The sequence below is a fragment of the Crotalus tigris genome, unplaced genomic scaffold, assembly GCF_016545835.1.
Source record: "Crotalus tigris isolate CLP2741 ecotype Arizona unplaced genomic scaffold, ASM1654583v1 scf7180000024339.11422700, whole genome shotgun sequence".
In the NCBI taxonomy this organism is placed as follows: Eukaryota; Metazoa; Chordata; class Lepidosauria; order Squamata; family Viperidae; genus Crotalus; species Crotalus tigris.
The window spans coordinates 948,764-967,867 of NW_024100509.1; the positions used below are offsets into that span (position 1 = coordinate 948,764).

Sequence of the window (19,104 nt, forward strand, 5' to 3'; positions counted from 1 at the left end):
CCTGGAAGGGGATTTTGTTGCCTTCCAGGAACTGTCGCCACGTGAGTAATGCCCAACGTATCCCATAAGCCTCCTTCTCCCATACGGGCCAGCGCTGTTCTGTTTCCGTGAGTTTCTTAGATGTATATGCACAGGGTTGCAATACTGCATAATCATTTTCTTGTAATAGCACAGCCCCCACTGCCACATCACTTGCATCTGCCTGTATTATGAAGGGCTTGTCCATATCTGGGTGCCTTAGTACTGGTTCGGCAGAAAAAAGTCTCTTTAGTCTCTCAAACGCTGCTTGGCACTCCATTGTCCATATTAGTGGCTGGCTAGGTTTTACTGAGGATGTTCCCTTCGTTTTTAGTAAGTTGGTGAGGGGCAAGGCTATCTGTGCAAATGAGGGGATGAATTGGCGGTAAAAATTTGCAAAGCCCAGGAAACTTTGTAGTTGCTTTCTTGTGCGGGGTGGTGCCCATTCTAATACTGCTCTGACCTTCTCTGGGTCCTTTTCAATGCCCTGTGGGGATATGCGATAGCCTAGGTAGTCTATCCTTTCCTGGTGGAATTCGCATTTTGAGAGTTTGGCATATAGGTGAGCGGCTCGCAGCTTCTTTAAAACCGCTCTGACAAGTTTGACGTGTTCTTCTTTTGTTTCAGTAAAGATAAGAATGTCTTCCAAGTAAACAAGGACCCCCTTAAACAGGTGCTCCCTTAGAACGTCATTGATTAATTGCATAAAGACTGCAGGGCCCCCTTGTAATCCAAATGGCAAGACTTTGAATTGATAGCACCCCATGGGGCAGTTAAATGCAGTCTTCCATTCGTCCCCTTCCTTGATTCTCACGCGATAGTAAGCTTCCCTGAAGTCTAGTTTAGAAAAATTTTTCCCTTTCGATAGGTGTGACAGCATGTCTTTCATGAGGGGCAGCGGGTATAGGTTGCTTTCACTGATTGTGTTCAGGGCCCTATACTCCACGCATAAACGTAAAGAGCCATCCTTCTTCTCTCTAAAAAGGACCGGGGCAGCCACTTTAGGCTTAGCTGGTTCAATGAAACCTCTCTCCAGTTTTTTTTTTATAAATCTTTCCATTTCCTCCTTCTCCTTTGGGCTCATGGAGTATAATCTGGGTTTCGGGAGTTTTGCCCCAGGCTTGAATTCAATGGTACAGTCTGTGGGTCGGTGGGGGGGAAGCTCATTCGCCCTCTCCTCACTGAAGACTTCAGCAAGGTCCCTATATTCCTCTGGTATTTCTGTTAATCTTTTTTTCCTCTCCTATGGATGCTTTTTCTATTCTTGATTCTGGTAGCCTCCCTTGGGGTTTTAAGTCCATAGGGTCCCCCTTCGGGAATTTGATTTCTGTCGTCCTCCAATTTACCCAGGGGTTCCATTTTTTCAACCATTCCATCCCTAGAATCATTGGGCATTCCATACCTGGGTCACCACAAACGTTAAGTCCTCTTCATGGTTGCCCAGGGAGAGGTGTATTGGCAGAGTGGCTAGGGTAGCTGGCACCCCCCCTGCTATGGATCCATCTAGCTGGCCAAATGAGATTGGTTGTTCCCGTCTCCTGGATGGGATGCCCAGATTCCCCACTAGTGTTGGGCTAATGAGGCAGCGGGTGCAGCCAGAGTCTATTCAGGCTTTCACCTTCACAGCTTCGGGCATGGGGGGGATTAATATAGTCACTGTTTTGAAGATGGGTGTGATGCGTCCACTTACCAGGGGTTCGCCTTCCGAGCTGTCCTCTGAGGCATCCACCGTCCCTGTGGTGTAGGCTGGAGTTCTTTCCCCTTGGTGAGCAGAGGTGGGGTTTTCTGCAATTTCCATCATTTTCATGGCTGTTTCTTTTGGCTTAGCTGAATACCCTCTGGTTTTGTTGATTGGGGATCTGTCTGGGTTGTGCTGGGGGGCCTTTGAGCGGCATTCTACAGCTCGATGCCCTTCTCTTCCGCACTTGAAACACCCCATCTGCTTCTTTGCTGTATCCGATGATTTCACCGGTTGGTGTGTCAGCTCAGGCGGGGGGCGGCTCCATTGTTTTCCTCGGCGATGCCTCTTCAATATGTCGATCTCTGCTTCCTCTGCAAAGACGTACCATTCCTCAAGTCGATGTGGGTCTCCTCGGGGCAGGCAAGCATCATATAGATCATAGTTTAGTCCGTCTTTGAAACGGCCAAGGAGGATGTCTTCTGGCCAATTCAGTTTGCTGGCAATGGCTCGGAATTCTTGTGTATAATCAGCCACTGGGCGTTTGCCCTGCCTCATCGTTGTTATTCTTTCACGGGCTTTGCGATCAGCCAGGGGGTCTTCAAACCGTCTTCTCAACGAGGACATGAAACGGTTGAAGTTACTGAGTTCTGTGGCATTGGAGTCATGCAGGTTCACCACCCAATCTGCAGCTGGTCCATCCAGGGCAGATTGCACGATCCGGATGCGGGCTTTGTCGCTGGGGATGTCCTGCCCATATTCCTCCATGTAGCTGAGGACTTGGGTTAGGAAAAACCCAAAGCGTGTTGGCTCCCCTTTGAATTTCACCTCCAACGGTGGACGTCTTGGAATGGATCGGTGCCTCCATTGTGGGTGGTAGTGTCTTCCGTCCAGATTTCCATCTGTGGTCCGGTAGGGGTGGGAGCTCCTGGATCAGTAAATGTCCCTGGGGTTGCAGGTTCCACGTCCCCCTCGGTGTCTCTCCCTTTGTGGCTCCAGGAACTGGGGCGGGCGTATGGCTCAGGAATCTCCTCTCCTAGGGAGCTGAGAGTTCTCTTCATCAGGTCAATAGCTCTCTCTAGGATCCAGTCTGAGTACGGCATACAGCTTCCTCCCTCTTCACTTGCGTGCAGGGATTTCTCCATCTCCTGCTTCCATTCTGGTTGCTTGGTCCCCCGTCTCAGGGTCACTTTTCTTGATTCCTTTCCCCACTCGCTTTTCTTTCCAACGCCCATCGACCAGCGAGGCTTGTGGTCCTGTGTCTCCACCACTTCTTCTTCTGAGAAATCTGGCCTCTCGGATCCCAACATCTGGCAAGTTTCCAACTGGGTCAGCGGCTCTCTTTCCAGGGAGTTTTCTCCCTCTCTTGCTTCGTTGTCTGACATGGTAAATTTTTGCAAAATCCCCCGGCAAGGGTCTACCTTCCAGGTGGATTAATTTTGCAAGTCCTTTCTAATGTAAGGACCCACCCCACTTTGCATCTTAAGAAGACAGAACTCTTGGAATAGCTCTTCCAACAGGAATCCTTTATTAAGAGAAAATGGTTGCAGGCATGCTAGACAGGACTTGGGGTTCAAGCTCTCCCATTCAAGGTTTTAAGGGGTTCCCCAGTAGTCCCACCCAATCAACCCCCCTTCCAGTGATAGTTTCAAGTATCACAATTCCATCCCCTTTCTTCTTCCGTCTGGATGGAGACTTCAGATAACTACATGAAAGGCAATTACTCTTCTTTGATATGTTAAAGCTTAGAGGCCACAATAAACACACATTCAGTCCTTTGAAGTGTGCTGAAGGAAGTGAGGGCCATAAAGCCCCTTTGCTCTCCCCCTTTTCTCCCTCTTATGGCAGAATCCAGAGAAGGCAGAATTGGGAGTTTCTATGTTTGATAATTAAAGATGAAATATAATTGGATTCTGACAGAGCCATTAGTAAACAGCCCAACCAAAGAATCTCTTAAGACCACCCCAACCCACCCAGACAGGCAAGACACCAGAATATAAACTGACAGCAAACAGCACTCCTTACTAGCACTGATGGTGTTACCTAGTTAGGGTAATGAAACGTCTGCAAGAAAACAGGCAAGCTCAGAAAGCACCAAGGACCCCTCACTTAAACCCTGAGTTATAAATATTCTCCTTCATTTTGTTCTTTTTAAATTTAATCTAAACTTAATTTAAACTTCAGTATCTGGTGATATATATTACACGCAAGGAAAAAAAGTTGAATACATAAAGGATAACAAAAATATGCAAAATAAGAGAATAAATAAAAATAGCTCCAATACAGTGCTATTGAGACCACGTAAGATAAAAAAATAGTACTTACTATATATCTATTAATCATAATTTTTCTGATTAGATGTAACTGAAGAGCTGGCTTGTCAATTGTTTGGTGTCCAGGAAATACCTCCAACAACAATGGCTCGCTCACTGCCAACAGCTGTTCCTGAATCTCCTCGAGTTCAACCTACCAGAACACCTAAAACACCTCGTACCCCAAGACTGCAAGATCCTAACAAAACACCAAGATTCTATCCTGTGGTTAAAGAATCAAGAATTATTGATGTTGGGGTAACCAAAACCAAAATGTATTTCTGGATCATAGTAAATTATTGCTATTACCACCAGAGAGCAGTTTTTGAAACACGTTGTATTCCTTGCTAGGTCAAAGCTGCTAAATCTGTTTTGAAAGGCATTGTCAGCTTCCTGTTAAGGCTAGTAGTTCAGTAGTCAGCCACAACCAACTTTATGACCTCATAATGCATATGATATGTAAAGTGAAATTTTATGAAACTGGATTTTAATTAGACTGTGATTCTTCAGAAAAGTGGCTCCAGTCACACCAGGGAAATATAATGCTATATTTTATTTTAGACACGAAGGAAAAGAAAAACACGGCATAGTACCAACCCTCCATTAGAAAGTCATGTTGGCTGGGTAATGGATTCCAAGGATCACAGACCAAGAACATCTTCCATAAGGTAGAAATAATTTATATTGTATTAATAGTCTTAATTTGTGTGGGTTTTTATAGTCACTGATGAAGTTAATTTAATTACTTTCAAAAGTAATTAAATTACTTTCAAAATAAGAAAAGTGGAAGATGAGCTAGAGACTTTCCTAAAAGCCACATATACTCAAAAATATACTCAAGATTCAACCATGGATATTGCTAGAAGTAAATTTGGGCATTATATTCCAGTTAATCTGTGGCAGTTGTAAAGCTGGCAGAAATGAGATGTGACATTTGTTAATTCCCTTTCCACCCTTCATTTGAAGTGTCCTTAGAAGAGTGAAAGCTTACACTATTAGGTGTACAAACAGATAAGGTTTCTTTGGTTCTTTTTTCCTTTTTTATTATTTATCACTTTTATTTTTAAAATGCTTTTCACAGCAAAAAAGGGTTAATTATATCCTGCATTGATCACATATTATATGTCCCATGGGCACTCCACAAAACACTGTAAAAGAAAGCTATGTTCACCTAGAACATTTTTTAAAAATGGAAGAAAAATAGATGTTAAATCCCTCAATTAATTTGCACATTTAAGTAAGTGCAAACACTCACCCCACCCACTGCCCCTGTACATTTTACACAACTTTTATCAATTATTAAGGTAAAGGAATTTTAAAGTAAAACTAACAAAACTGTACATCACCCGCTTGATAAGAAAAATTGCCGAAGTAAAAAATAAGTTTCCACAACTCCAGTATTTATATTTGAGATTAATAACATAAAATGATAAATTATGATGGCTTGCAGTTATAAATTATGTAAGAAGAATGTGAACTATAACTAAAAACTTTCTACCATAGCTGTTTTGTTATGAAATAGTTATGTTGCTATTTTGTGATGAAATGTTTATAGATGTTGACTTTCATTACAAGTTCATTGGAATTGGATGTTTTGAGGGTAGCAGTTGAGTTGCAGTCAGTGTCACTAAACATTTTTCATGTTGTCTGGAGCTAATGCAGTATCACAAAGGCCACATAATAATTGCATTCAAGAATCTAATTCAGTATATACTTCAGGGTTTTCTGGGGAATTGTATTTGTATCATTCAAATGGAAAAGTTATTGTATTAGATTCAAACTTGGTAGCTATTGTATATTGGAATCAATAGTAATCAAGACTAACAAGTATTATTAATTTCAAAAAATATATAATTATTTTAAAGTCTTTATCAAGATACTATGAATTGCAAAAATCAGTGGAAATTTTTCCAGCCCAGATAATTGACAGTGCACATTTTATATGCATATGTTAATTTGCATTGGAAATTTTTCCAATTAACACTTAAAAATGTCCACATGATTTTTTCCCATCCTAAAGTTTTTCCGTATCAAAAGTCTTCATTTAATGACCAGTTGCTTAGTGACTGTCTGAAGTTGTGATAGATCTCCCCACCAACATTTACAACCTGTTTTCAAAGTTCTGACAGACACAGAGAGGGAGATAGAGAGACAGGGATATGTGGTCATGTGGTCTCATTTTGGGTGCTTGGCAACCAGCTCACATGTACATCCATTTGCAGCATCCTGTGGTCATATGAATATGATTTTTGAAGTCTTTCACAGGTTTCAAGCGTTTACTTCAGTTTCCATCAAAAAATGGAAAGTGGACTCATTTAATGGCCACATCTGCTTAATGATCATAGTGTTTGCTTAATGACTCACAGAAACAATCATAAAAATTGGGCATGTGAGCTGCTTAATGATTGCCATGATTACTGGGCTCAATTATGGCCGTACATTGAAGACTACCTATGAGTGGAAAGCAAGCATGTTGGAAAAGAGAAAAAATATTTCTCATGTAACCATATTACTAATAGTAGCTTTCTAAGTTCTAGCACTTTTTGGCATGGGTAAATGCTTACATAGAGAACCAGTTTGGTGTAGAGGGTAAGGCATAAGGCTAGAAACTGGGAGACTCTGAGTTCTAATCCTGACTTGGGCAAAAAGCCATTTGGGTGACCTTAATCAAGTCACTTTCTTTTAGCCCTATGAAGAAGGCAATGGCAAACCACTTGTGAAAGACCTTGCCAAGAAAACCTCAAAGCCTTGTCCAGGCAGTTTCTAAGAACTGTACACGATTGAATGGAAGAAAAAAAAAATCATTCACATAAACTCATGACATAGTTGTATGATCATTCTGAAACTTCAATTTTATGTTGCATTTTACAAAAGGGATTTTTAGAAAAATCTGAAACTTGTTTCATTTCAAATAGCAGTTCAAACGCATCACCACTAGAAGGTGCTCCGCTATCAGGAAGTTATGGATGTACCCCTCATTCACTTCCCAAATTTCAACATCCTTCTCATGAACTTCTGAAGGAAAATGGTTTTACTCAGCAAGTATACCATAAATATCGCCGTAGATGCCTAAATGGTAAAAATCTAATATTTGATATTTTTTAATTGGAAGAAAGAACTTATGTTATTGTATTCATTTATTTATTTAACGTATTCAGAAAGCACCCATCACTCTCATAGTGTTGTATGAGTAAATAGTGTAAATGAACTAATGTTATATTATTTCCAAAAATTGCAGCAAGTTCATTTCAACAAAATGTTGTAAAATGCACTAGGTGAATAAACATTAATTCTTATCTGCTTCTTCACTATATTCCAGTGCTCCTTTTTATTTATCTTTCAGTACTATGGACATTTGTAATGAAATGAAAAAAAAGTTCATTAGTCAATAAATCACAAGCTTTGAATTACTGGCCTTGTTGGGATAATATTAATTTTAATGCATTCATAGATAAATGTGATACATGATTTTAACATTCAGATAATTATTTTCAAATTATTAGCTAGGTTGCTGCCTTTATAATATATTTTAGTATTTGTTTGTCAATTAGAACAGGGCTTTTCAACCTTTTTACCGATTGTACCACTTTTAGGATATGGCAATATTCGAGTACCACCTAGCAAGGTGTCAAAAACTTGATGACCCCCCCTCCCAAAAAAACCTGTTCAAAGTTGCAATTGCACTGAAATGACTTATGACAATTTTTCACACTTATGACCATTGCAGCATGCCCAGGGTCATGTGATTTATATTTGGATGTTTGGCAACTGATTCATATTTATAATGGTCACAGTGTTCCAGGGTCATGTGATCCCCTTCTGCAACCTTTTGACAAGCAAAGTCAGTGGCAGAGCTGCTGCCAAGTGCTAAGGAGGGACTTCCTTTCCTCCCTTCCTTTCCTGCCACCCTTTTTCTCATTCCCATCTCCTTCTGAAGGAAAAATTTGCCCCCCCCATATTTTCCCTCTTCCATATATTAATCAAACAAGGAAAGGCCTCCAGAGACAGAAAAGACAAGCTGCTGAGTGAACTAGCTTAAAAAGGCACATTCCCCTTTAAGAATTAGCTACTGGCTAGAAAGGAAAGTAAGGAGTGCAGCCGGCACTTAAGGAAGAAAAAAAAATGTAAGTACTGGCTGCCGGCTAAGGCAGCCTCCCCAAATGGCTCCATTCATAAGTAAAGGAATGCTACAGGCAAAATCCATTCAGGAGAAAAATACTTCAAAATCCCTTGCAGCAAAACTTACAGCTAACAACAGCAGAGCAATAGACGCTAACACGAGACATCAGCCATCAGCCAAATAGAAATTGCCAAACACTCCTTAAGAAAACAAAGCCCTCATTGCACAAATCCCAGAACTTCAAAGTCACAAAAGCACATAAGAATCCTTCCACCCTCCATCTCCTTCCCTCCTCAGTGCCTCACTTCCAGCCATTGCTGCCATTTTTCATTCCTCTTGGAGGGTGACCCCTCCCCGCTGCATTTCTTACCTGTTTGCTGCTGCCAGCACAGGTGGCTGCCACAGCAGTTGTAGATGGGCTCATGGCCAGCCTGCTTGATCTCCTCTCCCCCTCCTTCGGTGCAGCTGACTCTGCCTCTTCCCAAGGCTGCTGCTTTTTTTCTCTCTCCCTCTCCTACCCAAACTGCCTCCTTTTATAGGCTCTCCTCTCCTTTTATAGGACTCTCTCCCTGCAAGTCCTTGCCTGTTCTGGCTCTTTCCCTCCCCCACTACACTTGGCTAGGCAGGGCTGCGTACCACTTGCCGCTCATTAATGTACCACAAGTGGTACACATACCACCGGTTGAAAAGCCCTGAATTAAAGGAAATATACTTTAATTCTAAACAGGTTATCTCATACCATTACCTTTTCCCCCCCTTTTCTCTCTAGAAAGAAAACGGTTGGGAATTGGCCAGTCTCAAGAAATGAACACACTCTTTCGTTTTTGGTCTTTTTTTCTCAGAGACCACTTTAATAAGAAAATGTATGAAGAATTCAGGCAACTAGCTCTAGATGATGCAAGAGAACATTATAGGTAATGCTAAATGTTTTGTAGTTTTCTAAAATTATACACAGTTCATAATTGCATATAGAACAGTATTAGTAGTACTGGTGTGATGTTTTAGTATTAAAATAGAATAGCTCTTCCAGCAGAGAAAAGTAACAGGAATTATTTTCCACATTACACAAGCTATGTGTTAAGTATTAGGAATAATAAAAATAATCCGATAGACAATTGGATCCCACCTTGCTCTATTTTGCTCCTGACTAGCATTTTTTTTTAAAAAAATACAAGCAGTTGAATCTCAAAGTATAAATATGTTAAAGAATTTGCCTTGCTTTGAGCAAAAAATAACAAAATGAAACATTTCCTGGTTCTAACTTTTCTCTTCAGGTTTAGTTGTGTTAATCAATCCGACAGTTGGACTAAATGGCAAGGATCTGTTTTCTCTTTTCTAAGAGAGATTACCAAGGTATTTTGGGATAATGGATATATAGGAATGAAATAATAATAATGATGATGATGATAATAATGATAAAGTTGTAAGGGACCTTGGAGGTCATCTAGTCCAACCCCCTGCTCAGGCAGGAAACCCTATACCATTTCAGACAAATGGCTGTCCAGTCTCTTCTTAAAATCTTCCAGTGTTGGAGCATTCACCGCTTCTGGAGGCAGGTTGTTCCACAGGTTAATTGTTCTGGCTGTCAGGAAGTTTCTCCTTAGTTCTAGGTTGCTTCTCTCTTTGGTTAGTTTCCACCCGTTGCTTCTTGTCGTGCCTTCAGGCGCTTTGGAAAATAGCTTGACTCCCTCTTCTTTGTGGCAGCTCCTGAGATATTGGAACACTGCTATCATGGCCCCCCTTGTCCTTCTCTTCGTTAAACTAGACATACCCAATTCCATCAATCTTTCCTTATATGTTTTAGCCTCCAGTCCCCTAATCATCTTTGTTGCTCTTCTCTGTACTCTTTCTAGAGTCTCAACATCTTTTTTTGTTCTAGCAACTCCTAAGGCTGAGAATGTTTTTAAACTCATTGTTTATATGTTTGTCCAATCTTCTTTAAACTAGGGGAAATTCAAATATTAATTGTACTCTATATGAACATTATTCCTCATCTTGCCTCCTTGCTCAATGCTGTTAAATTGCCCTCAGTTGTTAGCATTTTAATACTGTTAAGAGCGATGTTTTTTCTTTCTATTTATATATATTAAGGCCATTTATAATTTTGCTTTTTTCTACTTGTGTTTTTTAAACGATTCTTTAATTTTTGAATATTTTTTTTCTTTTTGAATTCACTAGTTCTATAACTTTAACTATTATAACTAATTCTATTTGTCTGAAATGTTATAGATTTGTGTGAAATATTATAGGGTTTCCTGCTTGAGCAGAGATTGGACTAGAAGATATCCAAGGTCCCTTCCAACTCTTGTTATTCTGTTATAACTTTTAGAAATAGGTTGATACTGTAGAATGGTATATGGCATTCCTAATGTATTCACATTATACTTTTATATAAAGGCATTCTAGGGCTGATACATTTTATCATAAAGTTCCTAGTATGTAACAATAGCTGTTTTTCTTCTACTGTTGTAAATGAATCTTTCAAATTTTTAATTCTTGGGTTCAGAACTGTACTACTAATACATTTCATGTCTAGATTATCCTGCCTAATGTGCATAACTTCATTTTAAATCTAATTTGCTGTAAATTTTATAAATTATTCCCCTATAAGCCATATAGTCAGACTCTGAGCAATAGTACAGATTCAAAGGTGATTCTAAGAATCCCAGTCCTTTTTTCACTCCATTTTGAAAATTCAGTTGATCAGTTCCCACATTGTTTTTTCTTTAGTTCTTCAACAATTTAACAAGCTATTTGACTTGTTACCATTCCTCTCCTGATGTCTTGGCACAGAAATGATGCAATAAACACACACACATCTTTTCCTTAACCGAGTTATAAATTCGCCACCTTTTCTGAAAGCTGTCATTTTTAACCCAAAGGTGCTTTCTTTCAAAAGGCAACTAGACTTTTTTGTTTTGCTTGAAGGCATTTTGCTTCTCATCCAAGAAGCTTCCTGGATGAGAAGTGAAATGTCTTCAAGCAAAATAAAGAAGTCCAGTTGCCTTTTGAAAGGAAGCACCTTTGGGACAATCGTGACCTGGATGACTGAGAATCTCCATAGACATCTGTCATTTTTAAGCATCTTTGTATATTAGTATCATCTTTTTAAAAATAATGACCTGCTTTGCACATAATTTGAAGGCACAATGAGGGTTCATAATACTAAAGATCGTCTCAGCCTTCCATCTTTCCATGGTTGGTAAAATGAGAACCCAAATTGTTGGAGATAATATGCTGACATTTATAAACTGCTCAGAGAGTGCTGTCAAAGCACTATGGAGCGGTATATGAGTTTAAGAGCTATTGCTAGCACTATTGCTAAATCATAATGTAATTAATTTGTAGTGGAACATTTTATGTATGAACATGATATAAGATAAACTAGAATTAAAAAACAGTGATTTTTTTTTGCAACAAAGGAATTAAGATGGCAGTTTTTTAATGCTCTAATATAGCCCCCGCTACCCCCAGACCATGGACCATTACTGGTCTGCAGTCCGTCACGAGGGGGCAGGTGAGCCCACAAAGCTTCATTTGGTCATGCACAAAAACTATGTTGCATACGAGATCATCCCTTCCCCCACTCCGACTACTGCTGCTGGTCCATGAAGTCAAAAAGGTCTGTAAATTTATTAAAAAGAAAAAACTGAAATATGACATTGGCATAAATATTCAGATCCTTCACTCAGTACTTGTTGAAGTACCTTTCAGATACTACACTTGATATTAGCCAAAAGGCCAAAAAGCAATGGAAAGCTTAAGACCGTATTGGTTGGAAACATGCAGAAGAGGCCTTCATCCTGCAGTGGATAGACAATCGCTAGAATAAACACAAATAAAAAGAACTGTATGCTTTTCTGCTTGTCTACATTATAAGAAAGCAAGAAAAGAAGTCACGTGGAGTCAAATAGACAAGGGCTTGGCAACTGATTCATATTTATAATGGTCACAGTGTTCCAGGGTCATGTGATCCCCTTCTGCAACCTTTTGACAAGCAAAGTCAATGGCAGAGCTGCTGGTGGCCAGGTGGCCAAGTGCTAAGGCGGGACTTCCTTTCCTCCCTCCCTTTCCTGCCTCCCTTTTTCTCATTCCCATCTCCTTCTGAAGGAAGAATTTGCCCTCCCCCCATATTTTCCCTCTTCCATATATTAATCAAACAAGGAAAGGCCTCCAGAGACAGAAAAGACAAGCTGCTGAGTGAACTAGCTTAAAAAGGCACATTCCCCTTTAAGAATTAGCTACTGGCTAGAAAGGAAAGTAAGGAGTGCAGCCGGCACTTAAGGAAGAAAAAAAAATGTAAGTACTGGCTGCCAGCTAAGGCAGCCTCCCCAAATGGCTCCATTCATAAGTAAAGGAATGCTACAGGCAAAATCCATTCAGGAGAAAAATACTTCAAAATCCCTTGCAGCAAAACTTACAGCTAACAACAGCAGAGCAATAGACACTAACACGAGACATCAGCCATCAGCCAAATAGAAATTGCCAAACACTCCTTAAGAAAACAAAGCCCTCATTGCACAAATCCCAGAACTTCAAAGTCACAAAAGCACATAAGAATCCTTCCACCCTCCATCTCCTTCCCTCCTCAGTGCCTCACTTCCAGCCATTGCTGCCATTTTTCATTCCTCTTGGAGGGTGACCCCTCCCCCGCTGCATTTCTTGCCTGTTTGCTGCTGCCAGCACAGGTGGCTGCCACAGCAGTTGTAGATGGGCTCATGGCCAGCCTGCTTGATCTCCTCTCCCCCTCCTTCTTCCCATTTGGTGGAGCTGACTCTGCCTCCTCCCAAGGCTGCTGCTTTTTTTCTCTGTCCCTCTCCTGCCCAAACTACTCCTTTTATAGGCTATCCTGTCTCCGCTCCCCTCCTCCTTTCTCATGGTGCAGAGTGAGCCAGAAGTGAGCCTGGGGCCTTTGCAGCTCCAGAGGACTCTCTCATTGCAAGTCCTTTCCTGTGCTGGCTCTTTCCCTCCCCCACTACACTTGGCTTGGCAGGGCTGCGTACCACTTGCCACTCATTAATGTACCACAAGTGGTACGTGTACCACCGGTTGAAAAGCCCTGAAATAGACTATTTATTCCTTGGTTTTTTAGGTACGGCCTGGAATGCTTGTTCCGTTTTTATAGTTATGGGCTGGAAAAGAAGTTCAGGCAAGAGATCTTCAAAGATTTCCAAGAAGAAACAAAAAGAGATTATGAATCTGGTAATGCGTTTTTATATTTTTTCCCATGATATTGTTTAACTTCCTGCTTCATATTTTTATATGCTAATTATTCTTTTTTAGGCCAACTTTATGGGCTAGAAAAATTTTGGGCTTATCTGAAGTATTCACAGTCTAAAAGTCCACCTATTGATCCCAAACTTCAGGAATACCTATGCAATTTTAAAAGATTGGAAGATTTCAGAGTTGATGTAAGTGTTGACATTCTCTCAAACGAATTAATTTAAATAAACTGTAAGCATGATTTGTTTAAAAGAACAAAAAGGAGAAGGACCAATACCATCATCATTAAATGTACCTATAATCCATCCTGTGCATACCTGAAATACCAGATGGAGACTATTGTACAAGAACAAAGAATGACAATGTGTACAAAGATTAAATTTTTGATATTTTCTCATTGTGGCACTGGGCTATCCCTTCAGTTGTTTTTGGTAAATACATTAAAATTCAAAATATTGAGAACTTAAAAAATAATATCATGAGTTCTTATAGAGCCTTCTGGTAAATTGTAACAAGATGCCCTTTCTCTGCTTTAGCCTCCCATTAATGAAGAATCTGGGAGAAAAAGGCATTTACCTGGTGAGGAAAGTGATCATCGCAGACATCAATCCAACACTGCTTCCAAGATCCTTGCTGGTAATTCCACAGCTGTGTCTCAGATGTGGGTCCCAATAAATTTTCCCACTACAAATACTGTACAGGAGTTGAATAACAGCATACACCAGAATAGTACTGCCACAAAATCAAGATGTGATATAACTGAGCAGTAGACTTTCAGTAAGCTTGAACCTTAAGATCAACTCCTAATGCCAGTATTTTAGCTCAAGGATCTTCAGGGAGAGCTATTTTAAAGCTTGATTAAAAACAAATGTATAGGAAAAAAAATTGCATCTGCTTTCTGACAAGATTAAATTCCAAGTAAATTCCCTTTCTTCAATTATATTGGGTTCAAGCATCATGAGAAATCCTTGGGAAATACCTGTTAGTCTATGTTGCTATCCCAAGTTACTGTTTACAGCAGCAGCATTCCAATAGTATATACATAAATACTTTGGAATGTCTTACAATCCAGCTCATATTTTTTTGAGGAAGTTGTATTCTTTTTGTAGTGTAGGAATATTTTACTATTAGGTTTTCTATCATTAGTTCTACCTATAAAAGCCAAAAAGAGAAAATATTTTTGAGAGATATACATAATACATGCATTTAAATTGATAAATGCATTTTTCAGTAATAACATACTCTTCCAATACTAGTTCTGAAATCCATTTTGCTTTCTGTTTCTTTTGTTTCAGGGTTTTGAGTTGAGTTTGAGTTTTTAATTTAGGCACAGGTTGTTTTGTTTTAAATTTTTTTAATGCTGATTCTTATTTCTACTTAAGCAAAGTAGTTTGCAAAGAGGATGGATTATGACTGTATTGTCATAAACGTAGTAAATTTTATATATATATATATATATATATATATATATATATATATATATAAGTTTAAGAAAAAGGAGAAAAATTCAAATAGGTCTCTGATCATCCTCCAGTTTGAAGAAATAGTTGTATTTTTCTGTTCAATTTCTTTATTGTATAAGTGACTTGCATTTCTAGGAGAGATTATTTAAGCCATTTAATTGTATTTGACAGTTTTAATTTAAAAGGGATTTAGAAGAAAATGTACTTAGGCTAAAATAATTAATGTCAAAATGGCTTTAATATGGTTAAAATCCCTTATTTTACCTAAGACCAACTGTACTGTAATTGGCCAAAGTGTCACTTTCTTTAAATGTAAATGATTCATTGAATATATATTATTTATGTCAGGAGGTGAAAATTAAAAGGAAGCATCCCTGAAATAACTAATTGTAGTTATTGTGATTTAAATACTTAAGGGAATGGAAATCATTCTTCCATAAAATAGAAGTGGTAGAAATAGATGCATTTGTATTAGATACAGCAAAACAGATACTTAACAGTCTTCAGGTTACTTTCACAAATAAAGCCTATTACTGTTGATGCCTTATTGCTGGGAAATACTCTAAGTGATCCAACATGTAGATTTCTGTGCTGGAAACTATATGAAGTCCATTATATAGTCCTGAAATACTGCTTGAGAATCTGAATTTAACAATTATGAATATATGTGCATATTTAATATGAAGATAAGTGGATTTCCCAGCTATTTCTAATGGAAGCTAGCCTTTAAGAACTGCTCTGTTTTTTGAAGACACTAGGAATTCATGATACCTGTTTTATATAGCATCTTTTCAGTTTGCTGAAGTTCTACAACTCATATCTCTGTTCAATCTATGCCACCTCCTCCAGGAAAATGATGCAGTTGTAAATTTGGATTTAAGCTGTATATAAAAGAATTATATTTACATTCATTTCTTTAAATCAAATGTGTGAATATTAGCTTTTAGTATGCATTTTTTGTGGTATATTTGCAGATTTTATAAAATACAAAAAAAAAAAGCCTATGGTGTAGTATGTGTTCTTAAGCAGTTTTGTTTAATTTAGTATGATAAATTTTTACTATTCTGAATTGAAATGTGTGGGACTGTTTATAGCAATAAATTAAAATAATGTTGAATATCATGATTGTGAAAAATCACGAAAAAGAATCTATGATTTTCCAGATGTTTTTGTGCTATGATTCTTACAGATTCAAGGGTAAGGACTACTGATAGTTCAACAGCATCACTGCACTAGATGAATTGCCCATTGTTCAAGTTAGTTATATATCCTGTTGGCAGTATTGTTCATGTTCTCCAAAAATTTCAGTGAAATGAAATGTAGAAATGAAACTCTGAAGTTGAACTATATAAATTAAATTTGTTCTTAATTATATTTTTAGAATCACATGAGAGGCCATAACAAATATTAGCTTCACTTTGAGTAACAAAACTGTTTTGTTATCCAAATGATAACAGGAGTGAAATGGGATAGAAGAGACTTTTCTAAGTATATTCTTACATTGAGTATTATACATTTTGAAAACTCTCAGCTCTTATTCAGATGTTACCAAGGTTCTAGAATTATTTTTCCTCCCTCTACTGTATCCTTTACTATGGCTTGGATGCAGACAGTTGCTTTGTGTATAAGAGATCCAACATCCAAACTACATCTTGTTGCTGATTTTTTAAAAAAACAATATCTATCTTTTGAATCAAAATTCTGATCTTTTATAAAAATATAATACTGTATAACAAGAGGGAGACTGTATTAAAATAACATGAACACATACAAAGAGAAAATAGGTCATATTGAATTTAAAAGGTACAATGAAATAAAAGGTTAGAGCAAGGTATTCCAAAATTAGAATACCATTGAGAATGCTCTTTTTTACTGTATTTCTCTAAGATGAAAACTATGTGGATGACAATCTTTAGATATCTTAGTTTCAAAATATTATGAATACTATTCACTATTTATCTTGCCTGGGATGAACACAAATTTATTGGCTCTCATGAGGTCCAATAAACAGGCGATATTTAAATTCCTTACCTTTCAAATTCAAATAGCCAAGACACTACTTTCTCTCTTTTTGCTATATATTGCCCTATAGATTTAATTGAAATTAAAATTCTAATTCTAATATTGAAGACATATAATACATGGAATGCTGCCAGTGTAAGACAATTTTATACACAATTATCTTTTTATATAAAGTATAACATAGAAATAGTTTTTACTTAACTTGTTCTACCTTTATCTATTACAGTATTTTCTTCATATTCAGCAGGAAAGTATATAACAATCACAAGATGATGATCCTCATCTCTTTCCTTTTCTTTAGCAGTTTGCAGTCTGTTAGCTAATATTAGGTTGGATTATAGTTGTATAGCTGTCTAGCTTCTTAACAATTATGTGCTTAAGGATCAAAATCAAAATATCTGAATAAAAAATGGGATTCACTCTTTTTTTTAAACTGGAATTTATGTGAATGGCCTCTGAACAATCCATGACCCCCAAAAGTCCCTGCAAGAAAGATCAGACTGCAGGTTATAGATATGGATGGGTTAGGGCAGTGGTGGCGAACCTATGGCACGGGTGCCACAGGTGGCACGCAGAGCCCTCTCTGTGGGCACGTGTGCCTTCGCCCCAAGCCTTCAGCTGGGTTTTATAAAACCTTTTCACTTTAGGCTTCTGCCGCTGTGTGCAAAAAAAAAAAGGGGTTCAATCAATCAATTTCAACTTCTCGCAGGAAAAGATCTCGCAAAGTTGGAATTGATTGAAACTTTTAGTCCCACCCAGTCTGCTGTTACCACTGCAGCCACGCTCACCCAATGGGCCACGCCAACAACCCAGCACCCAACAATACATAGGTGGGTTTTGGGTTGCAGTTTGGGCACTCAGTCTCTAAAAGGTTCACCATCACTGGGTTAGGGGTTCTAAGCTATAAATGCATACTTTTATATTATTTGAAACTCAAAAGATCCTATATACTCCCCTTCCCAATTTCCAGGTTGTAAAGGGAATTAAAAAGTAACATGGCTCATCTCCCAAATCACAAAGAATCTGACTGAAAATATTTGCCCCCACCCACTCCAGTAACATGTCACCAGTCATTTCCCTTACAATCCCTTAGTCACAAAAAGAAAAAAAAATCCCTCAGAAAGATACACTCTTTCTCAGAAAGATACACTGGTTAAAAATGATTGCCTCTACCAATTTGATGGGCTTATCAAAGGGGGAACATTATTTGAAATCCATTTTTATTTCTGTATTGGGTAGAAAGGGTTGAAGTGCTTAAATTTTCTAGCAAAATGTTCATGTGACATATATTCAATTAATATCCCTGAACATTAGGTATATGCTTCAATAAGTTGTTGTTTTAAATACATAAGCTAAACATTCCATAAAAAAAGATTATAGCAATAAAGGATCACAGAAGTGTCTGGATTTTTTGTTGCTGAAAATAATCATTTGGCAGTTGTACATGAGCAAATGGCCTAGGTTTCCTCACAGCTTCTTTTGATAGGCAAAGGTTTCGTAAAATGAACAGTAGCTGGGTAATTTTTCATAGAAAAATTGCTCATAGGCAAATTCTGGAAATGCTTCTTCTGAACTTCTGTTAGGAATGACTGTGGCGTCTCCTGAAAAATCTATTTATGGTGCCATATTTGTCCAAGGAAATTGCAATAGCCAACTTCTTAAATCAATTGGATTTACAGCTATTGAAAGAACTGTAGAATTATAAAAAAAGAACTGCCTAAATAAAAGAAATAAACATATTATGGGATGCACTGGGCCGTACAGTATACAATCACATTAGGTAGGGTTTTTTTTAGTGATTGTAAGAAAACCATTTAATTGAAATATTTTTGCTGATGAGAATTAACACATCTGATTTTCTTTGAGCCACTAGGTTTCCAGGATTGAAACAGCATACAAACTATAATAAGGAAATCATATTCAAGATTTTTTGTAAAAAATACAACCATGTGTTTAGATCTTTTTTCTTTAAAAGACAGCACATAAACTTGGCACTGTTTTTGAAGAAACTAGGATCCAAGGGACATATAAATTTACTATTCATAGTATCCATGGCTGGGATGTATGGGCCTTCTGATCAGATCTGGGCATTTTATGGCCCATAGGCCACATCTGACCTGTGGGTGGTTCCAATCTGGCCCATAGGGCGGAGCATGTGTGTGGTGTCAGAAGGGGGGGGAACAGTGGTGGGCAGGGCAGCATCAGAGTGGGAGGCAGGGTAGCAGCAGCCCTCCACAACAGTCCATTTCTCATGGCCGCTTGGGAAAA

At 38.3% G+C, this 19,104-nt stretch overlaps 1 protein-coding gene and 1 pseudogene across 5 annotated transcripts in view; one reads left to right on the forward strand and one right to left on the reverse strand.

The window, feature by feature from the left end:
• The window catches only part of LARP1B (La ribonucleoprotein 1B), a 50,957-nt gene extending 33,701 nt beyond the window's left edge, over positions 1-17,256 (forward strand). For 4 of the 5 annotated variants that reach the window (XM_039325935.1, XM_039325936.1, XM_039325938.1 and 1 more), the window contains 7 exons: positions 4,055-4,266; positions 4,570-4,676; positions 6,924-7,084; positions 8,898-9,042; positions 13,221-13,330; positions 13,412-13,539; positions 13,888-17,256. In XM_039325935.1, the coding sequence (XP_039181869.1) occupies positions 4,055-4,266; positions 4,570-4,676; positions 6,924-7,084; positions 8,898-9,042; positions 13,221-13,330; positions 13,412-13,539; positions 13,888-14,121 (1,097 nt within the window). In that variant the 3' untranslated portion in view covers positions 14,122-17,256. The remainder of the gene's footprint in view (positions 1-4,054; positions 4,267-4,569; positions 4,677-6,923; positions 7,085-8,897; positions 9,043-13,220; positions 13,331-13,411; positions 13,540-13,887) is intronic. The other variant, XM_039325937.1, reaches the window with a different exon arrangement.
• LOC120300324 lies at positions 11,728-11,881 on the reverse strand (annotated as a pseudogene).
• Positions 17,257-19,104: the final 1,848 nt, after the last annotated feature.